Below are 26410 nucleotides of genomic sequence, written 5' to 3' on the forward strand. Positions count from 1 at the left end.
ACACACACACACACAGGACACACACACACAAATACACACACACACACACACACACACAGGACACACACACACACAGGACATACACACAGGACATACACACACACACACACAGGACACACACACACACACACAGGACACACACACACACACAGGACACACACACACAGGACATACACAGGACACACACACACACAGGACACACACACACAGGACAAATACACAAACAGGACAAATACACACACACACACTGGACACACACACTGGACTCACACACACTGGACACAAACACTGAAAACGCTCTTATCAATGCTTGACGTGTGTGTGTGTGTGTGTGTGTGTGTGTGTGTGTGTGTGTGTGTGTGTGTGTGTGTGTGTGTGTGTGTGTGTGTGTGTGTGAGTTCAGGTGTATCCCTCAATGACTGTCTGTTTTTCTGCTTACCGCTACAGTGTGGAACATGGTGGAGAGAACAGAATGAAACCTGGACTTAGAAAATGTGAGTGTTGACTGCTGTGAAGAATATGACTAAGAATAAGTCTTAATTCAAGTTAAGTCAAAGACCACCATCATTACTGACTTGGTCATATTAAATATCATCTGTAGTTCTACAGAAGCACAAATCAGGGACACCAACGTTTACAGTGTTGATCTGACAATGTGTGTGTGTGTGTGTGTGTGTGTAATTAATGTGAATAAGTGTGTATTATATTACCATACAGTATAACATATGATCATTCAACAAGTCTCAAGTTACCTTAACTTCTCCATTTGTTACCTAGAAACATCTACATTAAATGAATTAGTGAAAAGTGAGTTAACATTCTAATGTGAATGATGATGATTTCTAATATTGTGTCTGGTTTCATCCATCAGATGTCTGTGATCTCACACTGGACCCAAACACAGTAAACAGACTCCTCTCTCTGTCTGAGGAGAACAGAAAGGTGACATGTAGGGGAGAGGAGCAGCCGTATCCTGATCACCCAGAGAGATTTGAGGACTGTGAACAGGTGCTGTGTAGAGAGAGTCTGACTGGGCGCTGTTACTGGGAGGTAGAGTGGAGTGGTGGGATAATGGGGGCTGATATAGGAGTGACATATAAAGGAATCAACAGGAGAGGAGTGGTTAAGGACTGTTGTCTTGGATACAATGACAAGTCCTGGAGTCTGATCTGCTCTGACAACCGTTACTCTGCCTGTCACAATAATAACTCCACTACCATAGACGTCCCCTCCTCCAGCTGGTATAATAATAACTCCACTACCATAGACGTCCCCTCCTCCAGCTGGTATAATAATAACTCCACTACCATAGACGTCCCCTCCTCCAGCTGGTATAATAATAATCCCACTACCATAGACGTCCCCTCCTCCAGCTGGTATAATAATAACTCCACTACCATAGACGTCCCCTCCTCCAGCTGGTATAATAATAACTCCACTATCATAGACGTCCCCTCCTCCAGCTGGTATAATAATAACTCCACTACCATAGACGTCCCCTCCTCCAGCTGGTATAATAATAACTCCACTACCATAGACGTCCCCTCCTCCAGCTGGTATAATAATAACTCCACTACCATAGACGTCCCCTCCTCCAGCTGGTATAATAATAACTCCACTACCATAGACGTCCCCTCCTCCAGCTGGTATAATAATAACTCCACTACCATAGACGTCCCCTCCTCCAGCTGGTATAATAATAACTCCACTACCATAGACGTCCCTTCCTCCAGCTGGTATAATAATAACTCCACTACCATAGACGTCCCCTCCTCCAGCTGGTATAATAATAACTCCACTACCATAGACGTCCCCTCCTCCAGCTGGTATAATAATAACTCCACTACCATAGACGTCCCCTCCTCCAGCTGGTATAATAATAACTCCACTACCATAGACGTCCCCTCCTCCAGCTGGTATAATAATAACTCCACTACCATAGACGTCCCCTCCTCCAGCTGGTATAATAATAACTCCACTACCATAGACGTCCCCTCCTCCAGCTGGTATAATAATAACTCCACTACCATAGACGTCCCCTCCTCCAGCTGGTATAATAATAATCCTACTACCATAGACGTCCCCTCCTCCAGCTGGTATAATAATAACTCCACTACCATAGACGTCCCCTCCTCCAGCTGGTATAATAATAACTCCACTACCATAGACGTCCCCTCCTCCAGCTGGTATAATAATAACTCCACTACCATAGACGTCCCCTCCTCCAGCTGGTATAATAATAACTCCACTACCATAGACGTCCCCTCCTCCAGCTGGTATAATAATAACTCCACTACCATAGACGTCCCCTCCTCCAGCTGGTATAATAATAACTCCACTACCATAGACGTCCCCTCCTCCAGCTGGTATAATAATAACTCCACTACCATAGACGTCCCCTCCTCCAGCTGGTATAATAATAACTCCACTACCATAGACGTCCCCTCCTCCAGCTGGTATAATAATAACTCCACTACCATAGACGTCCCCTCCTCCAGCTGGTATAATAATAACTCCACTACCATAGACGTCCCCTCCTCCAGCTGGTATAATAATAACTCCACTACCATAGACGTCCCCTCCTCCAGCTGGTATAATAATAACTCCACTACCATAGACGTCCCCTCCTCCAGCTGGTATAATAATAACTCCACTACCATAGACGTCCCCTCCTCCAGCTGGTATAATAATAACTCCACTACCATGGACGTCCCCTCCTCCAGCTGGTATAATAATAACTCCACTACCATAGACGTCCCCTCCTCCAGCTGGTATAATAATAACTCCACTACCATGGACGTCCCCTCCTCCAGCTGGTATAATAATAACTCCACTACCATAGACGTCCCCTCCTCCAGCTGGTATAATAATAACTCCACTACCATAGACGTCCCCTCCTCCAGCTGGTATAATAATAACTCCACTACCATAGACGTCCCCTCCTCCAGATCCCACAGAGTAGGAGTGTATCTGGACTGGTCAGCCGGCACTCTGTCCTTCTATAGAGCCTCCTCTGACACACTGACCCACCTGATCACATTCACCTCCACATTCCCTGAGCCCCTCTATCCAGGATTTGGGGTTTATTATATTGGCGACTCAGTGTCCCTGAAATAATAACTGGACACACACACACACACACACACACACACACACACACACACACACACACTGGACACACACACACAAACACATTCTGGACACACACACACATACACAAACACATTCTGGACACACACACACACACACTGGACACACACACACACACACTGGACACACACACACACACACTGGACACACACACACACACACTGGACACACACACACACTGGACACACACACACACTGGACACACACACACACACTGAACACACACACACACACACTGAACACAAACACACACTGAACACACACACACTGGACACACACACACTGGACACACACACACACTGGACACACACACACACTGGACACACACACACACACTGGACACACACGTACACTGGACACACACACACAAATACATTCTGGACACACACACACATACACAAACACATTCTGGACACACACACACTGGACACATACACACACACTGGACACACACAAACACACACTGAACACACACACACACTCAACACACACACACTGATCACAGACACTGGACACACATACACTCACTGGACACACACACACACACTGGACACACACACACACACTGGACACACACACACTGAACACACACACACACACTGAACACACACACACACACACTCTGAACACACACACACACACACACCTGGAAACACACACACTGAAACACACACACACACACTCAATGGACACACACACATACTCACTGGACACACACACACACACACACACACACACACACACACACACACACACACACACACACACACACACACACACTGGACACACACACACACACACTGAAACACACACACACTGGACACAGACACACACACTAGGCACACACACACACGCTGGCCACCCACTCAAACTGGACAAACACCCATACACACACACACTCACTCAAACGGACATACAAACACACTGGAAACACACTGGACACACACACACACACTGGACACACACACACACTGGACACACACACACACTGGACACACACAAACACACTGGACACACACACACACACACACACACACACACACACACACACACACACTGGACCCACTAGATAAACACACACACTGGACACACACACTCACTGGACACACACACTCACTGGACACACACTGACACACACACTGACACACACACGCTTGACACACACACGCTTGATACACACACACAAACACACTGGATACACACACACAAACACACTGGATACAGATACACACACACACACACACACACACACACACACACACACACTGGATACACACACACACACACACACACTGGATACACACACACACACACACACTGGATACACACACACAAACACACTCTGGACACACACACACACACTGACACACATAACACTGAAACACACACAATTGACAAACACACACTGGAAGATGACACGTGTTAAATCAGTTTCTGGACCACAGGTTCTAGAACAGCTTCTATCCCAGTTCTACCTGCCTGTTAAATCAGTTTCTGGACCACAGGTTCTAGAACAGCTTCTATCCCAGTTCTATCTGCCTGTTAAATCAGTTTCTGGACCACAGGTTCTAGAACAGCTTCTATCCCAGTTCTATCTGCCTGTTAAATCAGTTTCTGGACCACAGGTACTAGAACAGCTTCTATCCCAGTTCTATCTGCCTGTTAAATCAGTTTCTGGACCACAGGTTCTAGAACAGCTTCTATCCCAGTTCTATCTGCCTGTTAAATCAGTTTCTGGACCACAGGTTCTAGAACAGCTTCTATCCCAGTTCTATCTGCCTGTTAAATCAGTTTCTGGACCACAGGTACTAGAACAGCTTCTATCCCAGTTCTATCTGCCTGTTAAATCAGTTTCTGGACCACAGGTTCTAGAACAGCTTCTATCCCAGTTCTATCTGCCTGTTAAATCAGTTTCTGGACCACAGGTTCTAGAACAGCTTCTATCCCAGTTCTATCTGCCTGTTAAATCAGTTTCTGGACCACAGGTACTAGAACAGCTTCTATCCCAGTTCTATCTGCCTGTTAAATCAGTTTCTGGACCACAGGTTCTAGAACAGCTTCTATCCCAGTTCTATCTGCCTGTTAAATCAGTTTCTGGACCACAGGTTCTAGAACAGCTTCTATCCCAGTTCTATCTGCCTGTTAAATCAGTTTCTGGACCACAGGTTCTAGAACAGCTTCTATCCCAGTTCTATCTGCCTGTTAAATCAGTTTCTGGACCACAGGTTCTAGAACAGCTTCTATCCCAGTTCTATCTGCCTGTTAAATCAGTTTCTGGACCACAGGTTCTAGAACAGCTTCTATCCCAGTTCTATCTGCCTGTTAAATCAGTTTCTGGACCACAGGTTCTAGAACAGCTTCTATCCCAGTTCTATCTGCCTGTTAAATCAGTTTCTGGACCACAGGTTCTAGAACAGCTTCTATCCCAGTTCTATCTGCCTGTTAAATCAGTTTCTGGACCACAGGTTCTAGAACAGCTTCTATCCCAGTTCTATCTGTCTGTTAAATCAGTTTCTGGACCACAGGTTCTAGAACAGCTTCTATCCCAGTTCTATCTGCCTGTTAAATCAGTTTCTGGACCACAGGTTCTAGAACAGCTTCTATCCCAGTTCTATCTGTCTGTTAAATCAGTTTCTGGACCACAGGTTCTAGAACAGCTTCTATCCCAGTTCTATCTGCCTGTTAAATCAGTTTCTGGACCACAGGTTCTAGAACAGCTTCTATCCCAGTTCTATCTGCCTGTTAAATCAGTTTCTGGACCACAGGTTCTAGAACAGCTTCTATCCCAGTTCTATCTGCCTGTTAAATCATCAACCTAGAAAAAAGAAACGCACACCTTTAAAGGCGAGGTGCTGGCTAGCGGAGTAGAACACTAGAAAATAAAGGATAAGTTCAAGGAGAGGGGGTACAACAATGATCAGATTAATACTGCCATTGAGAAAATTCAAAACAAAACGAGACATGACCTTTTTCAAGGTCAGTCTCGCAAAAAGACGCATTCTTGCGTTCTCACTACCCGCTACTCAAAGTGCTCTGAACAAATTAAAGGAATCGTTCACAAACATTGGCACATTCTGAAATATGATGATAGTCTCGTTAATGTGTTTTCTGACCTTCCCCTGGTCGTATTCTCGCGGGGAAGAAATCTCAGAGACCAATTGGTACACTCTGATTTACCACCCCAAGATATTCCTGAACAACGTCTATTTGCGCCCATACTGGATGGAAATTACAAGTGTAATGGCTGTGCTCAATGTAATGGCACTTATAAATGTAGATCCTTCAAACACCCCCAAACAGGGAAATCTATCCCAATTAAAGGTGTTATTACGTGTTCCACTAAGGCAGTTATTTATCTTATCCTTGTCCTTGTGGTAAAAATTATGTGGGTAAAACAAAGCGTGAATTAAAAGTACGTATCTCAGAGCATCGTAGCACCATTAGGTGCAAAAACTTAACTTACCCAGTTGCGGCCCACTTTTTGGAAGCAAACCATCCGATTTCGTCTCTGCGTTATATTGGTATTGAACATGTCACCCTCCCGAGGAGAGGGGGTGACCTTGATAATTTATTGTTGAAACGAGAGGCTGCCTGGATCTTTAATTTAAAGACCCTTGCTCCCTTCGGTCTCAACATAGACTTTGATCTGAAGCCATTCTTGTGATTATTGTGATTTTGCCATTGTAATTGTTTGTTAGATACATTTTAGACTACAAATGCTATGATCGTATGCTATCCATTTGTTTGTCTTTTTGTATGTTCTTTGTATGCCATTTTTTTTTAAATATTTGAGTTAACCAATGATATTAGGCCATACTTGGCCATGATTACAAACACCTGTGTGTCTCTTGACACTATATAAATGACTCATCTCGCAGTGTTTGATGATACCCTGATGAAGACAGCTTCGCTGTCGAAACGTTGGTGATTAAATTTTTGCATCTGAGCTCTTAAGAGTGTGCGGCTTTCCTTTATTTTCTAGTGTTCTACTCCGCTAGCCAGCACCTCGCCTTTAAAGGTGTGCGTTTCTTTTTTCTAGAAGATACTCTACACCACCATTATTTAGGGAGGTCACATTGTAGATACACTACACCACCATTATTTAGGGAGGGTAACATTGTAGATACTCTACACCACCATTATTTAGGGAGGTCACATTGTAGATACTCTACACCACCATCTAGAATACAGTAGGACCTCTTTCCATTTGTCCTATTGAAACACACAGAAAACTATAGTATTTAGCCTAAAGCAGCATATGATTTTACAGTAGACTATAGATGTAGGCTACTGTATAGTCACATGGCTCAGTGTTAAAATGTTAGAGCAGCCCATTGGTCTGAACAAATCCTCTTAGTGAATGTCCCTTATTGAGAAAGAATTATCAAAATGTATGAGAATACTGTATTTTGAAATGCAAATACTATTGAGTCTGTAGACAAATTGAAATGTTGATTCGGTCAGTGGATCTGCGTGAGGGATGCATCAAATGAATTAAGGCATTTTGGAGGGGTTGAATGTTGCACCATTGATAAAGCAGATCAACTGAGCTAGGGTTAGAGTAAGGAAGAAAACTACAAAATGGCGCCATATTTGTAGTTCACAACTCTTCTGGTTTCTGTAACAATGTCAGTTGTTGTCTTAAGCCTGACTAACCGATGTCTTTATATAGCCTTGCTACTCTTATTTTCAAATGTATTTTTACTGTTGTTTTATTTCTTTACTTACACACACACACACACACACACACACACACACACACACACATGCCTTTTTTTTCGCACTATTGGTTAGAGCCTGTAAGTGAGCATTTCACTCTAAGGTCTGTTGCATTCGGCACACGTGACAAATAAACTTTGATTTGATTTGAGACCTATTTATTAACATAAAGTCCACCACTGTAAGAGTCCTCAGTTGTAGTGAGAACATTGTGTCATATGTTTAAGGGGGGTTTCATGACTGTGATTCCAAAATGTTCCAATGCTGAGGAACTGTGTGTCATTTTTTTCCCAGTACGGGAAAATAAAAATGTATGAAATGTATGCATTCACTACTGTAAGTCGCTCTGGATAAGAGCGTCTGCTAAATGACTAAAATGTAAATGTTAAAACTGTAATGGTTTGAATACACCTGGGCTTTCTGTGAAGAACTACAACTCCCTGTTTCACGTTGCATCGCGTCCAGCGACGGCAACCGGAAATGGCGCCGGAATTGTAGTTCTAACCCCTTTGTGGTTTAGTAGAAAGAGGAGGAAGGGAAGCGCTACTAAGGTACACAATAGTAAATGTTGGTAGACAGAAGGTGCTCTTTGGTAAAAGGGGTGAGTTGGTCATCAAATAGAAAGGAGGACCAAGGCACTCTTCATATAATTGATTAAAATGCCTTTATTAGTATGGCAGGTTCAATAGAAACAATGTTTTTGTTTAGAATAATTATTTATTAAATGTGCTACTTTGACCCCACCATGGCCTCCAGTCTCCCCTCTCCTGCAAAGTGAATTTATCTGAAATGACAAGGCTTGATCTCTGAATGTGTTTCTCTGTAGGCTACATACTGAACCCTTAAAGCTACAATCCTTAGTTACTAATTCCATTATTGGACGGTTAAATTTTGCGGGTGCCAGGCAGAATCAGCTGCAGAAGTTATTCATTTATTTAAAGATGACAATGGTGATCTAGATATTCACATGACAATATTTACACAATAATCTACATTGATGATGGTGATCTAGATATTCACATGACAATATTTGCAAAATAATCTAAATTGACTTGCCTATTTAAATAAAGGTTAAATAAAATATATTTACAAACTCCACAACTAACAGGTCAATAAAAAGACAATACTTTAGAGGAAGCAAACCTGTCTATTCCATTAGACTCTTGGGGAATATCAGGCTCAAGTCAGGTTCTCCTCACCATGACATCAATAGTAAATGACATGCAACACTGGCCTGTATCACATCTAACAATTAAACAGAAATGTGCTTCTTTCAACCCCAAAAGAGCAAAAAAACATACCATTATAAACAAAGGGGAGGAATACAATGACATCAATTAAAAAGCAATGGACATGTTAAAAACAACACACCATCAGCCTCATTCATCTATTCCTCCATCAATATCACCATCGTTGTTGTAGTCATCACCCTCAGCCTCATTAATCTGTTCCTCCATCAATATCACCATCGTTGTTGTAGTCATCACCATCAGCCTCATTCATCTGTTCCTCCATCAATATCACCATCGTTGTTGTAGTCATCACCCTCAGCCTCATTCATCTATTCCTCCATCAATATCACCATCGTTGTTGTAGTCATCACCCTCAGCCTCATTCATCTATTCCTCCATCAATATCACCATCGTTGTTGTAGTCAACACCCTCAGCCTCATTCATCTGTTCCTCCATCAATATCACCATCGTTGTTGTAGTCATCACCCTCAGCCTCATTCATCTGTTCCTCCATCAATATCACCATCGTTGTCATCGTCATCGTCGACATCATAATAGTCATCCTCCTCCTCTTCATAGTTTCTGCCCTCAATAATGTTAGTATTAGTTCCTATTAGTCTTATTGTAATGTTGTAAGGCCTCCACGATCAGTTCCTGCTCTGTGTAATGTTGTAAGGCCTCCACGATCAGTTCCTGCTCTGTGTAATGTTGTAAGGCCTCCACGATCAGTTCCTGCTCTGTGTAATGTTGTAAGGCCTCCACGATCAGTTCCTGCTCTGTGTAATGTTGTAAGGCCTCCACAATCAGTTCCTGCTCTGTGTAATGTTGTAAGGCCTCCACGATCAGTTCCTGCTCTGTGTAATGTTGTAAGGCCTCCACGATCAGTTCCTGCTCTGTGTAATGTTGTAAGGCCTCCACGATCAGTTCCTGCTCTGTGTAATGTTGTAAGGCCTCCACGATCAGTTCCTGCTCTGTGTAATGTTGTAAGTCCTCCACGATCAGTTCCTGCTCTGTGTAATGTTGTAAGGCCTCCACGATCAGTTCCTGCTCTGTGTAATGTTGTAAGGCCTCCACGATCAGTTCCTGCTCTGTGTAATGTTGTAAGGCCTCCACGATCAGTTCCTGCTCTGTGTAATGTTGTAAGGCCTCCACGATCAGTTCCTGCTCTGTGTAATGTTGTAAGGCCTCCACGATCAGTTCCTGCTCTGTGTAATGTTGTAAGGCCTCCACGATCAGTTCCTGCTCTGTGTAATGTTGTAAGGCCTCCACGATCAGTTCCTGCTCTGTGTAATGTTGTAAGGCCTCCACGATCAGTTCCTGCTCTGTGTAATGTTGTAAGGCCTCCACGATCAGTTCCTGCTCTGTGTAATGTTGTAAGGCCTCCACGATCAGTTCCTGCTCTGTGTAATGTTGTAAGGCCTCCACGATCAGTTCCTGCTCTGTGTAATGTTGTAAGGCCTCCACGATCAGTTCCTGCTCTGTGTAATGTTGTAAGGCCTCCACGATCAGTTCCTGCTCTGTGTAATGTTGTAAGGCCTCCACGATCAGTTCCTGCTCTGTGTAATGTTGTAAGGCCTCCACGATCAGTTCCTGCTCTGTGTAATGTTGTAAGGCCTCCACGATCAGTTCCTGCTCTGTGTAATGTTGTAAGGCCTCCACGATCAGTTCCTGCTCATGTGAGTAGAACATCTTGGCAGTGAAGACATCATCCTCAATCTACCGCTTCTCTTCACAAAGAGCACCAAGAGCCTTAGCTTGAGGTGAACCTCCCCATCATCCTCTGCTCCTCCTGCTCTCCAGGACCAATCAGTGCTGTCCACCTGCACTGCATCCTCATACACCAGGGCCTGTAGGAGCTGTGAGGACAAACCTCGTCTCCTCAGGTTGTAGTCCTTCACATGTGTTTTTATGCTACTACCGACCGTGGCCTTTTGGACAGGCAGTTGGCAATACCTTGACCATCTATTTATAACAGATAATCAATACCTTGACCATCTATTGATAACAGATAATCAATACCTTGACCATCTATTGATAACAGATAATCAATACCTTGACCATCTATTGATAACAGATAATCAATACCTTGACCATCTATTGATAACAGATAATCAATACATTGACCATCTATTGATAACAGATAATCAATACCTTGACCATCTATTGATAACAGATAATCAATACCTTGACCATCTATTTATAACAGATAATCAATACCATGACCATCTATTGATAACAGATAATCAATACCTTGACCATCTATTGATAACAGATAATCAATACCTTGACCATCTATTGATAACAGATAATCAATACCTTGACCATCTATTTATAACAGATAATCAATACCTTGACCATCTATTGATAACAGATAATCAATACCTTGACCATCAATTAATAACAGATAATCAATAACTTGACCATCAATTAATAACAGATAATCAATACCTTGACCATCTATTGATAACAGATAATCAATACCTTGACCATCAATTAATAACAGATAATCAATACCTTGACCATCGATTGATAACAGATAATCAATACCTTGACCATCTATTGATAACAGATAATCAATACCTTGACCATCTATTAATAACAGATAATCAATACCTTGACCATCTATTAATAACAGATAATCAATACCTTGACCATCGATTGATAACAGATAATCTGTCACAGCTGTTGAAAGGAGTAGACCAAGGTGCAGCGTGGAAGATGTTCATCTTGTATTTATTTTACTCAGAACACTCTGACAATCAAACAAAACGACAGCAAAACAGTTCTGTCAGGTTTCACCAACTAAACAGAAAATAACTACCCACAAGGACAAAGGAAAAACAGGCTGCCTAAGTATGGCTTCCAATCAGAGACAACGAAAGACACCTGCCTCTGATTGGAAACCATACCCGGCCAAAACATAGAAAATAAAACATAGATTGCCCACCCACCTATCACACCCTGGCCTAGCTAAACAGAGAAAACACAGCTCTCCTAGGTCAGAGTGTGACATAATCAATACCTTGACCATCTATTGATAACAGATAATACAGACAGAAAATATGTTAAAGGTAATCCAATCTAAATAAAAAATACATAAAAAATGACCTAAAGCTGCTATAAAATTACTCTGATTACCATCCAACAATAGATCATTAGCAACAGAAACCAAGTTCAGATACAAATAAACATTATTATTGTGTTTGACCACCCAGAATTATCATAGAACTGATATGAGCTGACTTGTTCCTATTGTTGAATATATATCTATAACCTGCATATTTTCAGGCCACAGAGGAACCTCCGTTCTAGCAGCAGACTGAAGGTTCCCTCCAGATTGGTCCTCAATCTGTTCCTCTGCAGTCTGTGGAGTGCAGTCTGGAAGAGACTGCTGGTGGGGGACCATCAATCTGTTCCTCTGCAGTCTGTGGAGTGCAGTCTGGAAGAGACTGCTGGTGGGGGACCATCAATCTGTTACTCTGCAGTCTGTGGAGTGCAGTCTGGAAGAGACTGCTGGTGGGGGACCATCAATCTGTTACTCTGCAGTCTGTGGAGTGCAGTCTGGAAGAGACTGCTGGTGGGGGATCATCAATATGTTACTCTGCAGTCTGGATGAGACTGCTGGTGGGGGACCATCGATGGAGGATGCTGTTCTTCCTCTCCATCGTCTTCAGTTTTCTGTCATCAGAAAGGTTCTAAATACTTTGACCAGGGAGATCAATTATATTCATTGATCTAACAATTACACTGTTAAAAACTGAGGAAGTACCTATCGAACTGCACAAGCTGAAAACCAGCTGTTCCATCTCCACTTTCCTGCTGTGCCCTGAAAATAAAACATGGATTACAGAGGGCATACAATAATGCATGTCGAAAAATAACAACTTTGTTTAGTCATTTGAAATGCATTACATACATTGCAATTGTATGTTGCTGGAGCATTGCAACATATTGCTCCTCCCAGCACAGAGCAGGTTTTTGCCTCTCAAGGGTGACACTGACATTCCTGCCCCAATCCCTAATGGTGTCCAGTGTTGTTCCTACAACATAACAACACTGACATTCCTGCCCCAATCCCTAATGGTGTCCAGTGTTGTTCCTACAACATAACAACACTGACATTCCTGCCCCAATCCCTAATGGTGTCCAGTGTTGTTCCTACAACATAACAACACTGACATTCCTGCCCCAATCCCTAATGGTGTCCAGTGTTGTTCCTAAAACATAACAACACTGACATTCCTGCCCCAATCCCTAATGGTGTCCAGTGTTGTTCCTACAACATAACAACACTGACATTCCTGCCCCAATCCCTAATGGTGTCCAGTGTTGTTCCTACAACATAACAACACTGACATTCCTGCCCCAATCCCTAATGTTGTCCAGTGTTGTTCCTACAACATAACAACACTGACATTCCTGCCCCAATCCCTGATGGTGTCCAGTGTTGTTCCTACAACATAACAACACTGACATTCCTGCCCCAATCCCTGATGGTGTCCAGTGTTGTTCCTACAACATAACAACACTGACATTCCTGCCCCAATCCCTAATGGTGTCCAGTGTTATTCCTACAACATAACAACACTGACATTCCTGCCCCAATCCCTAATGGTGTCCAGTGTTGTTCCTACAACATAACAACACTGACATTCCTGCCCCAATCCCTAATGGTGTCCAGTGTTGTTCCCACAACATAACAACACTGATATTCCTGCCCCAATCCCTAATGGTGTCCAGTGTTGTTCCTACAACATAACAACACTGACATTCCTGCCCCAATCCATAATGGTGTCCAGTGTTGTTCCTACAACATAACAACACTGACATTCCTGCCCCAATCCCTAATGGTGTCCAGTGTTGTTCCCACAACATAACAACACTGACATTCCTGCCCCAATCCCTAATGGTGTCCAGTGTTGTTCCTACAACATAACAACACTGACATTCCTGCCCCAATCCCTAATGGTGTCCAGTGTTGTTCCTACAACATAACAACACTGACATTCCTGCCCCAATCCCTAATGGTGTCCAGTGTTGTTCCTACAACACAACAACACTGACATTCCTGCCCCAATCCCTAATGGTGTCCAGTGTTGTTCCTACAACATAACAACACTGACATTCCTGCCCCAATCCCTAATGGTGTCCAGTGTTGTTCCTACAACATAACAACACTGACATTCCTGCCCCAATCCCTAATGTTGTCCAGTGTTGTTCCTAAAACATAACAACAGTGACAGATGTGACAACATTTCTAATCAATACTGAAATTCTATGCTTAGTTTATTGATACAATGGTTTACCTGGAAGAGACTGTGCAATTTATTCAATTTCCCTGTTTGCCTCTGTTGCAACTTCTGTTGCTGGGGAAACCCTCTATGGCAGAGAGTCCACTACATCAAAACAACAGGAAATGTTAGGAACATCACTAGAGTCAACCAGCATCAAGTAAATGAATAACAATTCCAAGTGTACTAACGTAGCCTCTGGCGTTTTCCCATGGTGGAGAAGTGCATCAGTCAGGAGGTCAATAAGATGGGACGGCCTCATTTCTTTGGTGACCTTCCCAAAGCGCCTCAGATACGACCACAGCCTCTCCATCTGCTCCCCATCTGCCAGTCCAGCACCTTCCACATATCGGGTGTTGAATTTCATCTAGAAATATAAAATCATGTCATACCATGGTAAAAGGGTTATTTGGTTAAAACCTTATAAAATATGAATTAATACCTACTGATAATATTAATGATCCTGTTCAAGTACCTGACATGGCAAGTCATGTCCATCAGCATGGAAAACTGGATCAACCAATCTGGTCCCATGATTCAATTCCGGAAAGTTTCTCTAAAAAGTTATGGACAAAATGTTCATGTTAAAACTATTGTTGGAGAAACTGCTTTTCAAATGTTAAAGTCAATGAGATCTTGAATAAAAAAGATGAATTACTTGCACATGCAGCTGCATCTGACATCAATGTTCTCCATGAAGATGAGGTTGATGTTCTGGCCTCTCATCCCTTCCTTCATCTCTCAGCAGGTTCACTGCATCTGGCATCAATGTCCTCCATGAAGATGAGACTGATGTTCTGGCCTCTCATCCCCTCCTTCATGTCTCAGCAGGTTCACTGCATCTGGCATCAATGTCCTCCATGAAGATGAGGTTGATGTTCTGGCCTCTCATCCCCTCCTTCATCTCTCAGCAGGTTCACTGCATCTGGCATCAATGTCCTCCATGAAGATGAGATTGATGTTCTGGCCTCTCATCCCCTCCTTCATCTCTCAGCAGGTTCACTGCATCTGGCATCAATGTCCTCCATGAAGATGAGGTTGATGTTCTGGCCTCTCATCCCCTCCTTCATCTCTCAGCAGGTTCACTGCATTTGACAAACTACAGAAGAAGTACATCATTATCTGCACTAAATAACTAAATTCAATTTACTAAATTAACTAAATTAATCAACACTGAAATAAAATAATGAAAAAGAAACTGAAAAAAACTCCTTATTACTGCATCCCACCTTTCACCCTTTTTCATGTTCAGGAAGTGAAGCGGGTGGTCATGCTGGCAGGAAACCCCAACACGCCTGTCTCCTACAATTTCCTTGTTTTGGTTTTGGACCTGATGGCATTGCCTGCTTGAAATCCATGGCAACCCTAAAATATCTATAATAATATAAAGTACAATACAAGTATTATGTACTGAAATGCTTCCTTGCAGGTTAACCTCTTGACAATGCAACAACAATAGAACAAGTCAGTAGCTAAGTTAATAAAAAGAGTACTACAATAGTAATAAACCCTTCATTCATCAGTATCCTGAACATAGCTGGGTGTTTCTGGGATAGAGGGTTGATATAAAAGTCAGTACTACAATAGTAATAAACCCTTCATTCATCAGTATACTGAACATAGCTGGGTGTTTCTGGGTTGATATAAAAGTCTATATATTCAGCAATAAAAGTCTATATATTCAGCAATACAGTAAGATTCTGAGACACAATCACTTGCTATTGGTCAGCCGCAGGGAACCGCCCACGTCTCTGAGACACAATCACTTCCTATTGGTCAGCTGCAGGGAACCGCCCACGTCTCTGAGACACAATCACTTCCTATTGGTCAACCGCATATATATCTATATTTCTAGAGCTTGATTTTTAACCATTTGTAAGGTTAAGCTGATAAAAAAGGTCTGGTTCTGAATTGTGAAAAGGAAGCTACATCCCTACGTATCAGAGTCTGTATAGTTTCTGACTCCAACTGAGGTTCCCAATGTGAGGGGTTTGGAAATAGTATCTGAGGAAAATCTGTTTCATATTCACAATGATCTGATAACTTCAATCTTCTATGATAGACGTGTAGATCCCCTCCGGAGCTCCTCCCAGTCTACCTGTTTAGGAGTTGGTATGAAAGTCAGTCCACCTGTTTAGGAGTTGGTATGAAAGCCAGTCCACCTGTTTAGGAGTTGGTATGAAAGTCAGTCCACCTGTTTAGGAGTTGGTATGAAAGTCAGTCCACCTGTTTAGGAGTTGGTATGAAAGTCAGTCCACCTGTTTAGGAGTTGGTATGAAAGTCAGTCCACCTTTTTAGGAGTTGGTATGAAAGTCAGTCCACCTGTTTAGGAGTTGGTATGAAAGTCAGTCCACCTGTTTAGGAGTTGGTATGAAAGTCAGTCCACCTGTTTAGGAGTTGGTATGAAAGTCAGTCCACCTGTTTAGGAGTTGGTATGAAAGTCAGTCCACCTGTTTAGGAGTTGGTATGAAAGTCAGTCCTCTTTCTAGAACCTCACTCTCGGCTTGGTTGAGCCCAATGGGACATTGCTGGTCAAGACCTCAAATGGGTTGTGAAGTAGTATGGACATATTGATGGAACAAGGTCACTAAACTGGTGGTTAGACAGGGTAGATCCAAGAGCCTCTGCTGTCATCTAGAGGGGGTTTCTCTGTACTGCTTGACACATGGAGACTCAGTGGAGGCCCAAGGCAAGTGCTCAAAGTAGACTAGTGGTTAGAGTGGTGGGTCAGTAACTGGTATGGTCTGATAGACTAGTGGTTAGAGTGGTGGGTCAGTACCTGGTATAGTCAGATAGACTAGTGGTTAGAGTGGTGGGTCAGTAACTGGTATGGTCAGATAGACTAGTGGTTAGAGTGGTGGGTCAGTAACTGGTATGGTCAGATAGACTAGTGGTTAGAGTGGTGGGTCAGTAACTGGTATGGTCAGATAGACTAGTGGTTAGAGTGGTGGGTCAGTAACTGGTATGGTCAGATAGACTAGTGGTTAGAGTGGTGGGTCAGTAACTGGTATGGTCAGATAGACTAGTGGTTAGAGTGGTGGGTCAGTAACTGGTATGGTCAGATAGACTAGTGGTTAGAGTGGTGGGTCAGTAACTGGTATGGTCAGATAGACTAGTTGTTAGAGTGGTGGGTCAGTAACTGGTATGGTCAGATAGACTAGTGGTTAGAGTGGTGGGTCAGTAACTGGTGTGGTCAGATAGACTAGTGGTTAGAGTGGTGGGTCAGTAACTGGTATAGTCAGATAGACTAGTGGTTAGAGTGGTGGGTCAGTAACTGGTATGGTCAGATAGACTAGTGGTTAGAGTGGTGGGTCAGTAACTGGTATGGTCAGATAGACTAGTGGTTAGAGTGGTGGGTCAGTAACTGGTATGGTCAGATAGACTAGTGGTTAGAGTGGTGGGTCAGTAACTGGTATGGTCAGATAGACTAGTGGTTAGAGTGGTGGGTCAGTAACTTGTATGGTATGGTCAGATAGACTAGTGGTTAGAGTGGTGGGTCAGTAACTGGTATGGTCAGATAGACTAGTGGTTAGAGTGGTGGGTCAGTAACTGGTATGGTCAGATAGACTAGTGGTTAGAGTGGTGGGTCAGTAACTGGTATGGTCAGATAGACTAGTGGTTAGAGTGGTGGGTCAGTAACTGGTATGGTCAGATAGACTAGTGGTTAGAGTGGTGGGTCAGTAACTGGTGTGGTCAGATAGACTAGTGGTTAGAGTGGTGGGTCAGTAACTGGTATGGTCAGATAGACTAGTGGTTAGAGTGGTGGGTCAGTAACTTGTATGGTATGGTCAGATAGACTAGTTGTTAGAGTGGTGGGTCAGTAACTGGTATGGTCAGATAGACTAGTGGTTAGAGTGGTGGGTCAGTAACTGGTATAGTCAGATAGACTAGTGGTTAGAGTGGTGGGTCAGTAACTGATATGTTGCTGGTTTGAATACCTGAGCCGTCAAGGTAAAAATCTGTTGGTGCCCTTAAGCAAGGCACTTACACCTAATTTGCTCCAGGGGCGCCGTATGGCTGACCCTGTAAAACAACACATTTCTCTGCATCTATCTGGTGTCCGTGACAATAAAACATTATAAAAAGCTAGCTAACATAAAGAAAATTACAGCATTGATTTTTTTTAATTACAACTGTTAATTTAACAATGCTGGTTATAAATCTTGTTGACATACATCCAAGGACAGCTTGACTTGCATTACATTCTCACTGCAGAAAAATATTCTCATGAAATCACATGACTTCTAGTTATAGAAAAGGATTTCTGTAAACACGGCCTGCTACAAGCAGGAAACAAGTTATGGACAAACCAGAAATGTAACATATATGTTTGACAGTAACCCTGGATGATGAATGTGTGAACTATCTTGTCATCTTTGTGGGTAACCACAATGGAACATTCTAGTCTTTAAGGACATGATCTGGCAGAACAGGTTTCAGCAAAGTATGGAGTCATTGTTTTCAGGAAGGTGTACCCATGGAGATAGGAGGGACAGGAGGCAGACTAAGGTACAAGGGAAGCCAACTACTGTCCTACAAAGACAAACAGCATCTACACAAACAGCCACCTGAACTACTGTCCTACAAAGACAAACAGCATCTACACAAACAGCCACCTGAACTACTGTCCTACAAAGACAAACAGCATCTACACAAACAGCCACCTGAACTACTGCCCTACAAAGACAAACAGCATCTACACAAACAGCCACCTGAACTACTGCCCTACAAAGACAAACAGCATCTACACAAACAGCCACCTGATCTACTGTCCTACAAAGACAAACAGCATCTACACAAACAGCCACCTGAACTACTGTCCTACAAAGACAAACAGCATCTACACAAACAGCCACCTGAACTACTGCCCTACAAAGACAAACAGCATCTACACAAACAGCCACCTGAACTACTGTCCTACAAAGACAAACAGCATCTACACAAACAGCCACCTGAACTACTGTCCTACAAAGACAAACAGCAGTCTACACAAACAGCCACCTGAACTACTGTCCTACAAAGACAAACAGCATCTACACAAACAGCCACCTGAACTACTGTCCTACAAAGACAAACAGCATCTACACAAACAGCCACCTGAACTACTGTCCTACAAAGACAAACAGCATCTACACAAACAGCCACCTGAACTACTGTCCTAGAAAAGACAAGGGGCAGTCTACACAAACAGCCACCTGAACTACTGCCCTACAAAGACAAACAGCATCTACACAAACAGCCACCTGAACTACTGTCCTACAAAGACAAACAGCATCTACACAAACAGCCACCTGAACTACTGCCCTACAAAGACAAACAGCATCTACACAAACAGTGAATCTGAGAAAAATGACTTTAAAGTTTGTTTTCTAGTCCATGCATATCAACCATGACCACTGATCTGACCTATGACCCTTAAAATGCTGATACTGCACTCTGCCTTTGTAGGACCTTAAACAGCTGTATGGGTAATGAAAAAGCAAAGTGCAGCATCTAGAAATCTAAAGGTGTTGATCCAGCTTTCTGGTTGTTTTCTGTTTGATGGAAACAGTTTGAGAGTTCTAACTACATTCCAACTGTATTTAATGGTGTTGTGTAGTTGTGTTGCCATGTTGTGAATGTTGTATTGTAGTAACCCTCAACTGTATTTAATGGTGTTATGTAGTTGTGTTGTGAATGTTGTGAATGTTGTATTGTAGTAACCAACTGTATTTAATGGTGTTATGTAGTTGTGTTGTCATGTTGTGAATGTTCTATTGTGGTAAGCAACTGTATTTAATGGTGTTATGTAGTTGTGTTGTCATGTTGTGAATGTTGTATTGTAGTAACCAACTGTATGTAATGGTGTTATGTAGTTGTGTTGTCATGTTGTGAATGTTGTATTGTAGTAACCAACTGTATTTAATGGTGTTATGTAGTTGTGTTGTCATGTTGTGAATGTTGTATTGTAGTAACCAACTGTATTTAATGGTGTTATGTAGTTGTGTTGTCATGTTGTGAATGTTGTATTGTAGTAACCAACTGTATTTAATGGTGTTATGTAGTTGTGTTGTCATGTTGTGAATGTTGTATTGTAGTAACCAACTGTATTTAATGGTGTTATGTAGTTGTGTTGTTATGTTGTGAATGTTGTATTGTAGTAACCAACTGTATTTAATGGTGTTATGTAGTTGTGTTGTCATGTTGTGAATGTTGTATTGTAGTAACCAACTGTATTTAATGGTGTTATGTAGTTGTGTTGTCATGTTGTGAATGTTGTATTGTAATAACCAACTGTATTTAATGGTGTTATGTAGTTGTGTTGTCATGTTGTGAATGTTGTATTGTAGTAATCCTCAACTGTATTTAATGGTGTTGTGTAGTTGTGTTGTCATGTTGTGAATGTTGTATTGTAGTAATCCTCAACTGTATTTAATGGTGTTGTGTAGTTGTGTTGTAATGTTGTGAATGTTGTATTGTAGTAACCCTCAACTGTATTTAATGGTGTTATGTAGTTGTGTTGTCATGTTGTGAATGTTGTATTGTAGTAACCAACTGTATTTAATGGTGTTATGTAGTTGTGTTGTCATGTTGTGAATGTTGTATTGTAGTAACCAACTGTATTTAATGGTGTTATGTAGTTGTGTTGTCATGTTGTGAATGTTGTATTGTAGTAACCAACTGTATTTAATGGTGTTATGTAGTTGTGTTGTCATGTTGTGAATGTTGTATTGTAGTAACCAACTGTATTTAATGGTGTTATGTAGTTGTGTTGTCATGTTGTGAATGTTGTATTGTAGTAACCAACTGTATTTAATGGTGTTATGTAGTTGTGTTGTCATGTTGTGAATGTTGTATTGTAGTAACCAACTGTATTTAATGGTGTTATGTAGTTGTGTTGTCATGTTGTGAATGTTGTATTGTAGTAACCAACTGTATTTAATGGTGTTATGTAGTTGTGTTGTGTAGTTGTGTTGTCATGTTGTGAATATTGTATTGTAGTAACCAACTGTATTTAATGGTGTTATGTAGTTGTGTTGTCATGTTGTGAATGTTGTATTATAGTAACCAACTGTATTTAATGGTGTTATGTAGTTGTGTTGTCATGTTGTGAATGTTGTATTGTAATAACCAACTGTATTTAATGGTGTTATGTAGTTGTGTTGTCATGTTGTGAATGTTGTATTGTAGTAACCAACTGTATTTAATGGTGTTATGTAGTTATGTTGTCATGTTGTGAATGTTGTATTGTAGTAACCAACTGTATTTAATGGTGTTATGTTGTTGTGTTGTCATGTTGTGAATGTTGTATTGTAGTAGGCCTAACCCTCACCAACAGAGACAGCAACAGACAACACAGAGAAAGTGATGGAGAGAGGCAGAGGATGGGAGTGTACAGTAGACTGGGATTCTAATTACTGCATTGTGTGTGTGTGTGTGTGTGTGTGTGTGTGTGTGTGTGTGTGTGTGTGTGTGTGTGTGTGTGAGTGTGTGTGTGTGTGTGTGTGTGTGTGTGTGTGTGTGTGTGAGTGTGTGAGTGTGTGTGTGTGTGTGTGTGTGTGTGTGTGTGTGTGTGTGTGTGTGTGTGTGTGTGTGTGTGTGTGAGAGGGTGTTTTGGTACTGTAGGATTCTTTAATCAATGTGGCTCATTGGACAGGTCAGAGTCTCAACACAATTGAAAACTTACCATCAATAAAACACCAAATGATGTAATTTCTTGTGGAAGAATGGTGTTACATCTCTCCAATAGAGTTCCAGACAGTTGTAGAATGTTTGCCAAGGCTCATTGTAAGAGTTGTAAAGAGAGAGGGACTCGGAGAGAGAACAGGTAGAACCTGATATGTAAATGAGCAGAGCAAACGAAAGCAACTTTCAACGACCGAATGATCATTCAGACTCTGTTTCTATTGAGAGATAAAAGGTAAGACGACGATTGTCATGTGTATTAATATAGTTGATGATATTGTTATGTGTATTAATATAGTTGATGATATTGTTGTGTGTATTAATATAGTTGATGATATTGTTGTGTGTATTCATATAGGTGATGATATTGTCATGTGTATTAATATAGTTGATGATATTGTTATGTGTATTATTCATATAGTTGATGATATTGTTGTGTGTATTAATATAGTTGGTGATATTGTTATGTGTATTAATATAGTTGATGATATTGTTATGTGTATTAATATAGTTGATGATATTGTTATGTGTATTCATATAGTTAATGATATTGTTGTGTGTATTAATATAGTTGGTGATATTGTTGTGTGTATTAATATAGTTGATGATATTGTTATGTGTATTAATATAGTTGATGATATTGTTGTGTGTATTCATATAGTTGATGATATTTTTGGGGGACAGTGTTATAATAGTCCTACTCTCCTTAAAATGTTTTGGATATAAATTAGATGCGTGGGGTGAATTCGTTCTGTGCCCATCTGTGTGCCCCAGGGTGATCGCTCCTACACTATCTACAATCTGAAAGGGTTCTTTGGCTGTCCCCATAGGAGAACCCTTTGTAGAACCCTTTTTGGCACTAGGTAGAACGCTTTTGGGTTCCGTGAAGAACCCTTTCCACAGAGGGTTCTACATGGAAGCCAGAAGGGTTCTACCTGGAACCCAAAAGCGTTCTCCTATGGGGACGGCCGGAGGACCCGTTTGGAACCCTTTATTCTAAGAGTGTACTGTATCATAGGTCTATAGACTTGTCTTCTCAAAACAGGCTTAAAACACAACAAGTAACAAACAAACATGTTCTCTTTATAATCTACAGTTAACTCCTTTCACTCAGGAAGGTATGTTGTGTGAAAGAGAGACTAATAAATATTGTTCGAGAGACTAACAACAACTTACACTTCCTAAAAACAGGTTGTGTGTATTCATTAGTGCCCACCGTAGCAAAACTTTTCGCAACAGAAACCGTTTAGGTCACGTTGTACAGCGTTTAGAGTAAACGGTTTATGTTTTATTTAACATCTTAAAACTGTTGGCTGTGGAGTAAACTAATGAATACAACCCAGGTTGTTGCCTACAACTCGACATGTTGATACCTGCCTCTTGCTGAAACCTGAACGTAGCCTGAGGGGTATACTATGATACAGGCTTGATATACTGGTTTTCTAAAGCTAGCCAGCTTCAGTTAGCTTCACATTCCAGCTCAGGCCTCACCCATCAGAATATTCAGAACAGAACAGAAAAAAATCGCAATGAAGTTTCAAGGTGAGAATCCTGCCAGGGATTATTGTAAAGTGTGTAGATAAATTAAATGTAATGTTAGTACAGTGAATGACAGTAAAACACTCCTAACAGTCTACTACTACTGAGACAGGTTGGTGTAATGTTAGTATAGTGAATGACAGTAAAACACTCCTAACAGTCTACTACTACTGAGACAGAAAACTCAAGTCTGAAATTTCTAAGTGGAAATTACAAACTTCAGAAGCCTTTTTAAACCTAAAATTCACTACAAGTTTTACATTTCCTGCATTGCTGGAAAGTTATTCTGCAGTGGGGGGTGATCAAATTAAGATCCTACATCTGTACACATAATTGTACATGGGGATATGTATGGGGGTCTATAACATCCAATCACAGAGGTTTACATCAGCTGACAGTTGCAATGTTATTGCTAATAACTCAAACTGCCCTTTTCAGATAAAGACATAAACTCTGTACAGATGTAGGATCTTAATTTGATCACCCTGTTGCAGAAAAACTAAACTTGTAGTGTATTTGAGTGTAATTAAACTTTAGAAAAGGTTTCTGAAGATGATAAATTCCACATTTCCATTTTAAAACTGTTCATTAATTATAATCCACACAATAATTCAAATGTCCTGTTTCTGCAGGATTATTTTCCAGGTGTAGCAAACTGGCTCAAATTAAGATCCAACATCTGCAGCAATATACCTCTCTCTAATGTATATGGCTCTATTGAGATTCACTTTTGACCATTTGACATCTTGTATTTACTGTTGTTTAGGCTGGTTGAATGAGCTGCCTGTGAAAGCTACTTCATCTGCAAGAAAACAGGCGGCTGCACCAGTGACTGTCAGAAGTTTTGTGATTTCCTCATATGAACGTGAAAGTAAGTGTGTAGTCTACGCAGTTACAAAATGGCTGTTGAAACTGTGGCACATATTTCTCAGTAACATTGAATAAATGTGTTGGTATGTAGGAAAGACGGGCAGACTCTCGTACTGTTGGTCTAGACTACCTACAAACTATTATAAGGCTATGATCACTTATCATGCCGACAAACCTGATGGTCTCTGTGAACTGATCTGAACAGGTTTAGACTGGTCATCTATGATATGTAGGTTATATACAGTACATTCTCTGTCCTGCAACTGGTAGGACTATAACATTATGTTGATCTGAACAGGTTTAGACTGGTCATCTATGATATGTAGGTTATATACAGTACATTCTCTGTCCTGCTACTGGTAGGACTATAACATTATGTTGATCTGAACAGGTTTAGACTGGTCATCTATGATATGTAGGTTATATACAGTACATTCTCTGTCCTGCTACTGGTAGGACTATAACATTATGTTGATCTGAACAGGTTTAGACTGGTCATCTATGATATGTAGGTTATATACAGTACATTCTCTGTCCTGCTACTGGTAGGACTATAACATTATGTTGATCTGAACAGGTTTAGACTGGTCATCTATGATATGTAGGTTATATACAGTACATTCTCTGTCCTGCTACTGGTAGGACTATAACATTATGTTGATCTGAACAGGTTTAGACTGGTCATCTATGATATGTAGGTTATATACAGTACATTCTCTGTCCTGCTACTGGTAGGACTATAACATTATGTTGATCTGACCAGTTTTAGACTGGTCATCTATGATATGTAGGTTATATACAGTACATTCTCTGTCCTGCTACTGGTAGGACTATAACATTATGTTGATCTGAACAGGTTTAGACTGGTCATCTATGATATGTAGGTTATATACAGTACATTCTCTGTCCTGCTACTGGTAGGACTATAACATTATGTTGATCTGAACAGGTTTAGACTGGTCATCTATGATATGTAGGCTATAGCCGAGGTATAGACCTTGATCTGCATATCACTAACAAACTGCTATTATGCATTATAACCTAGTCTACTTTACATAATATAACCTCTCTCACTTGATGCAAAAAACCTTTCTGAAAGGATCAACAATTTCCTCCTCGGATCAATCATGTCTGTTTTAGCCCTTCTGTCTACATTCTCAGATACGTTTAGAAAAGAACAGATTGAAAGACAATAAATAGTCAACTGTTAGTGAATACAAATACGTGTGAGACATGGCCTTGTGTTGCTGTACTGTCTATAACTACCTTAACAAACAGTGAATTATTATTATTATTATTATTATTATTATTATTATTGTTATTATTATTGTTGCTGTTCTGTCTATAACTACCTTAACAAACAGTGACTTATTATTGTCATTATTATTATTGTTATTATTATTATTGTTGCTGTACTGTCTATAACTACCTTAACAAACAGTGACTTATTATTATTATTATTATTATTGTTGTTGTTGCTGTACTGTCTATAACTACCTTAACAAACAGTGACTTATTATTATTATTATTATTATTATTATTATTATTATTATTGTTGCTGTACTGTCTATAACTACCTTAACAAACAGAGACTTATTATTATTATTATTATTATTATTGTTATTATTATTATTATTGTTGCTGTACTGTCTATAACTACCTTAACAAACAGTGACTTATTATTGTCATTATTATTATTGTTATTATTATTATTGTTATTATTATTATTATTATTATTGTTATTATTATTATTATTATTATTGTTATTATTATTATTATTATTATTATTATTATTATTGTTGCTGTACTGTCTATAACTACCTTAACAAACAGTGACTTATTATTATTATTGTCATTATTATTATTGTTATTATTATTATTGTTATTATTATTATTATTATTATTGTTATTATTATTATTATTATTATTGTTATTATTATTAT

The 26410-nt window shown here is 40.7% G+C and overlaps 1 protein-coding gene and 1 long non-coding RNA gene across 2 annotated transcripts in view; both read left to right on the forward strand.

Annotated features, from left to right (window-relative positions):
- The window catches only part of LOC123732121 (uncharacterized), a 48447-nt gene that overhangs the window by 20997 nt on the left and 1040 nt on the right, over nucleotides 1–26410 (forward strand). The window contains exon 2 of the long non-coding RNA XR_014383163.1: nucleotides 24364–24468. This is a non-coding gene — a long non-coding RNA (uncharacterized LOC123732121). The remainder of the gene's footprint in view (nucleotides 1–24363; nucleotides 24469–26410) is intronic.
- LOC145866955 (uncharacterized) lies at nucleotides 22–7096 on the forward strand. Its single transcript, XM_082971015.1, has 2 exons — nucleotides 22–494; nucleotides 872–7096. Exons 1-2 carry the CDS (start codon nucleotides 416–418, stop codon nucleotides 3115–3117), a joined length of 2325 nt encoding a protein of 774 aa, XP_082827141.1. The 5' UTR covers nucleotides 22–415; the 3' UTR covers nucleotides 3118–7096.

Source organism: Salmo salar, unplaced genomic scaffold (genome assembly GCF_965601325.2).
Source record: "Salmo salar unplaced genomic scaffold, fSalSal1 ptg000136l, whole genome shotgun sequence".
Classification (NCBI taxonomy): Eukaryota; Metazoa; Chordata; class Actinopteri; order Salmoniformes; family Salmonidae; genus Salmo; species Salmo salar.

Excerpts from the sequence above, each read along its gene's own strand:
- LOC145866955 (XM_082971015.1), top strand. The coding sequence starts at position 416 with ATGACTGTCTGTTTTTCTGCTTACCGCTACAGTGTGGAACATGGTGGA. Across the intron at positions 495-871 it reads GAAACCTGGACTTAGAAAAT|ATGTCTGTGATCTCACACTG; the intron begins GTGAGTGTTGAC and ends TTCATCCATCAG.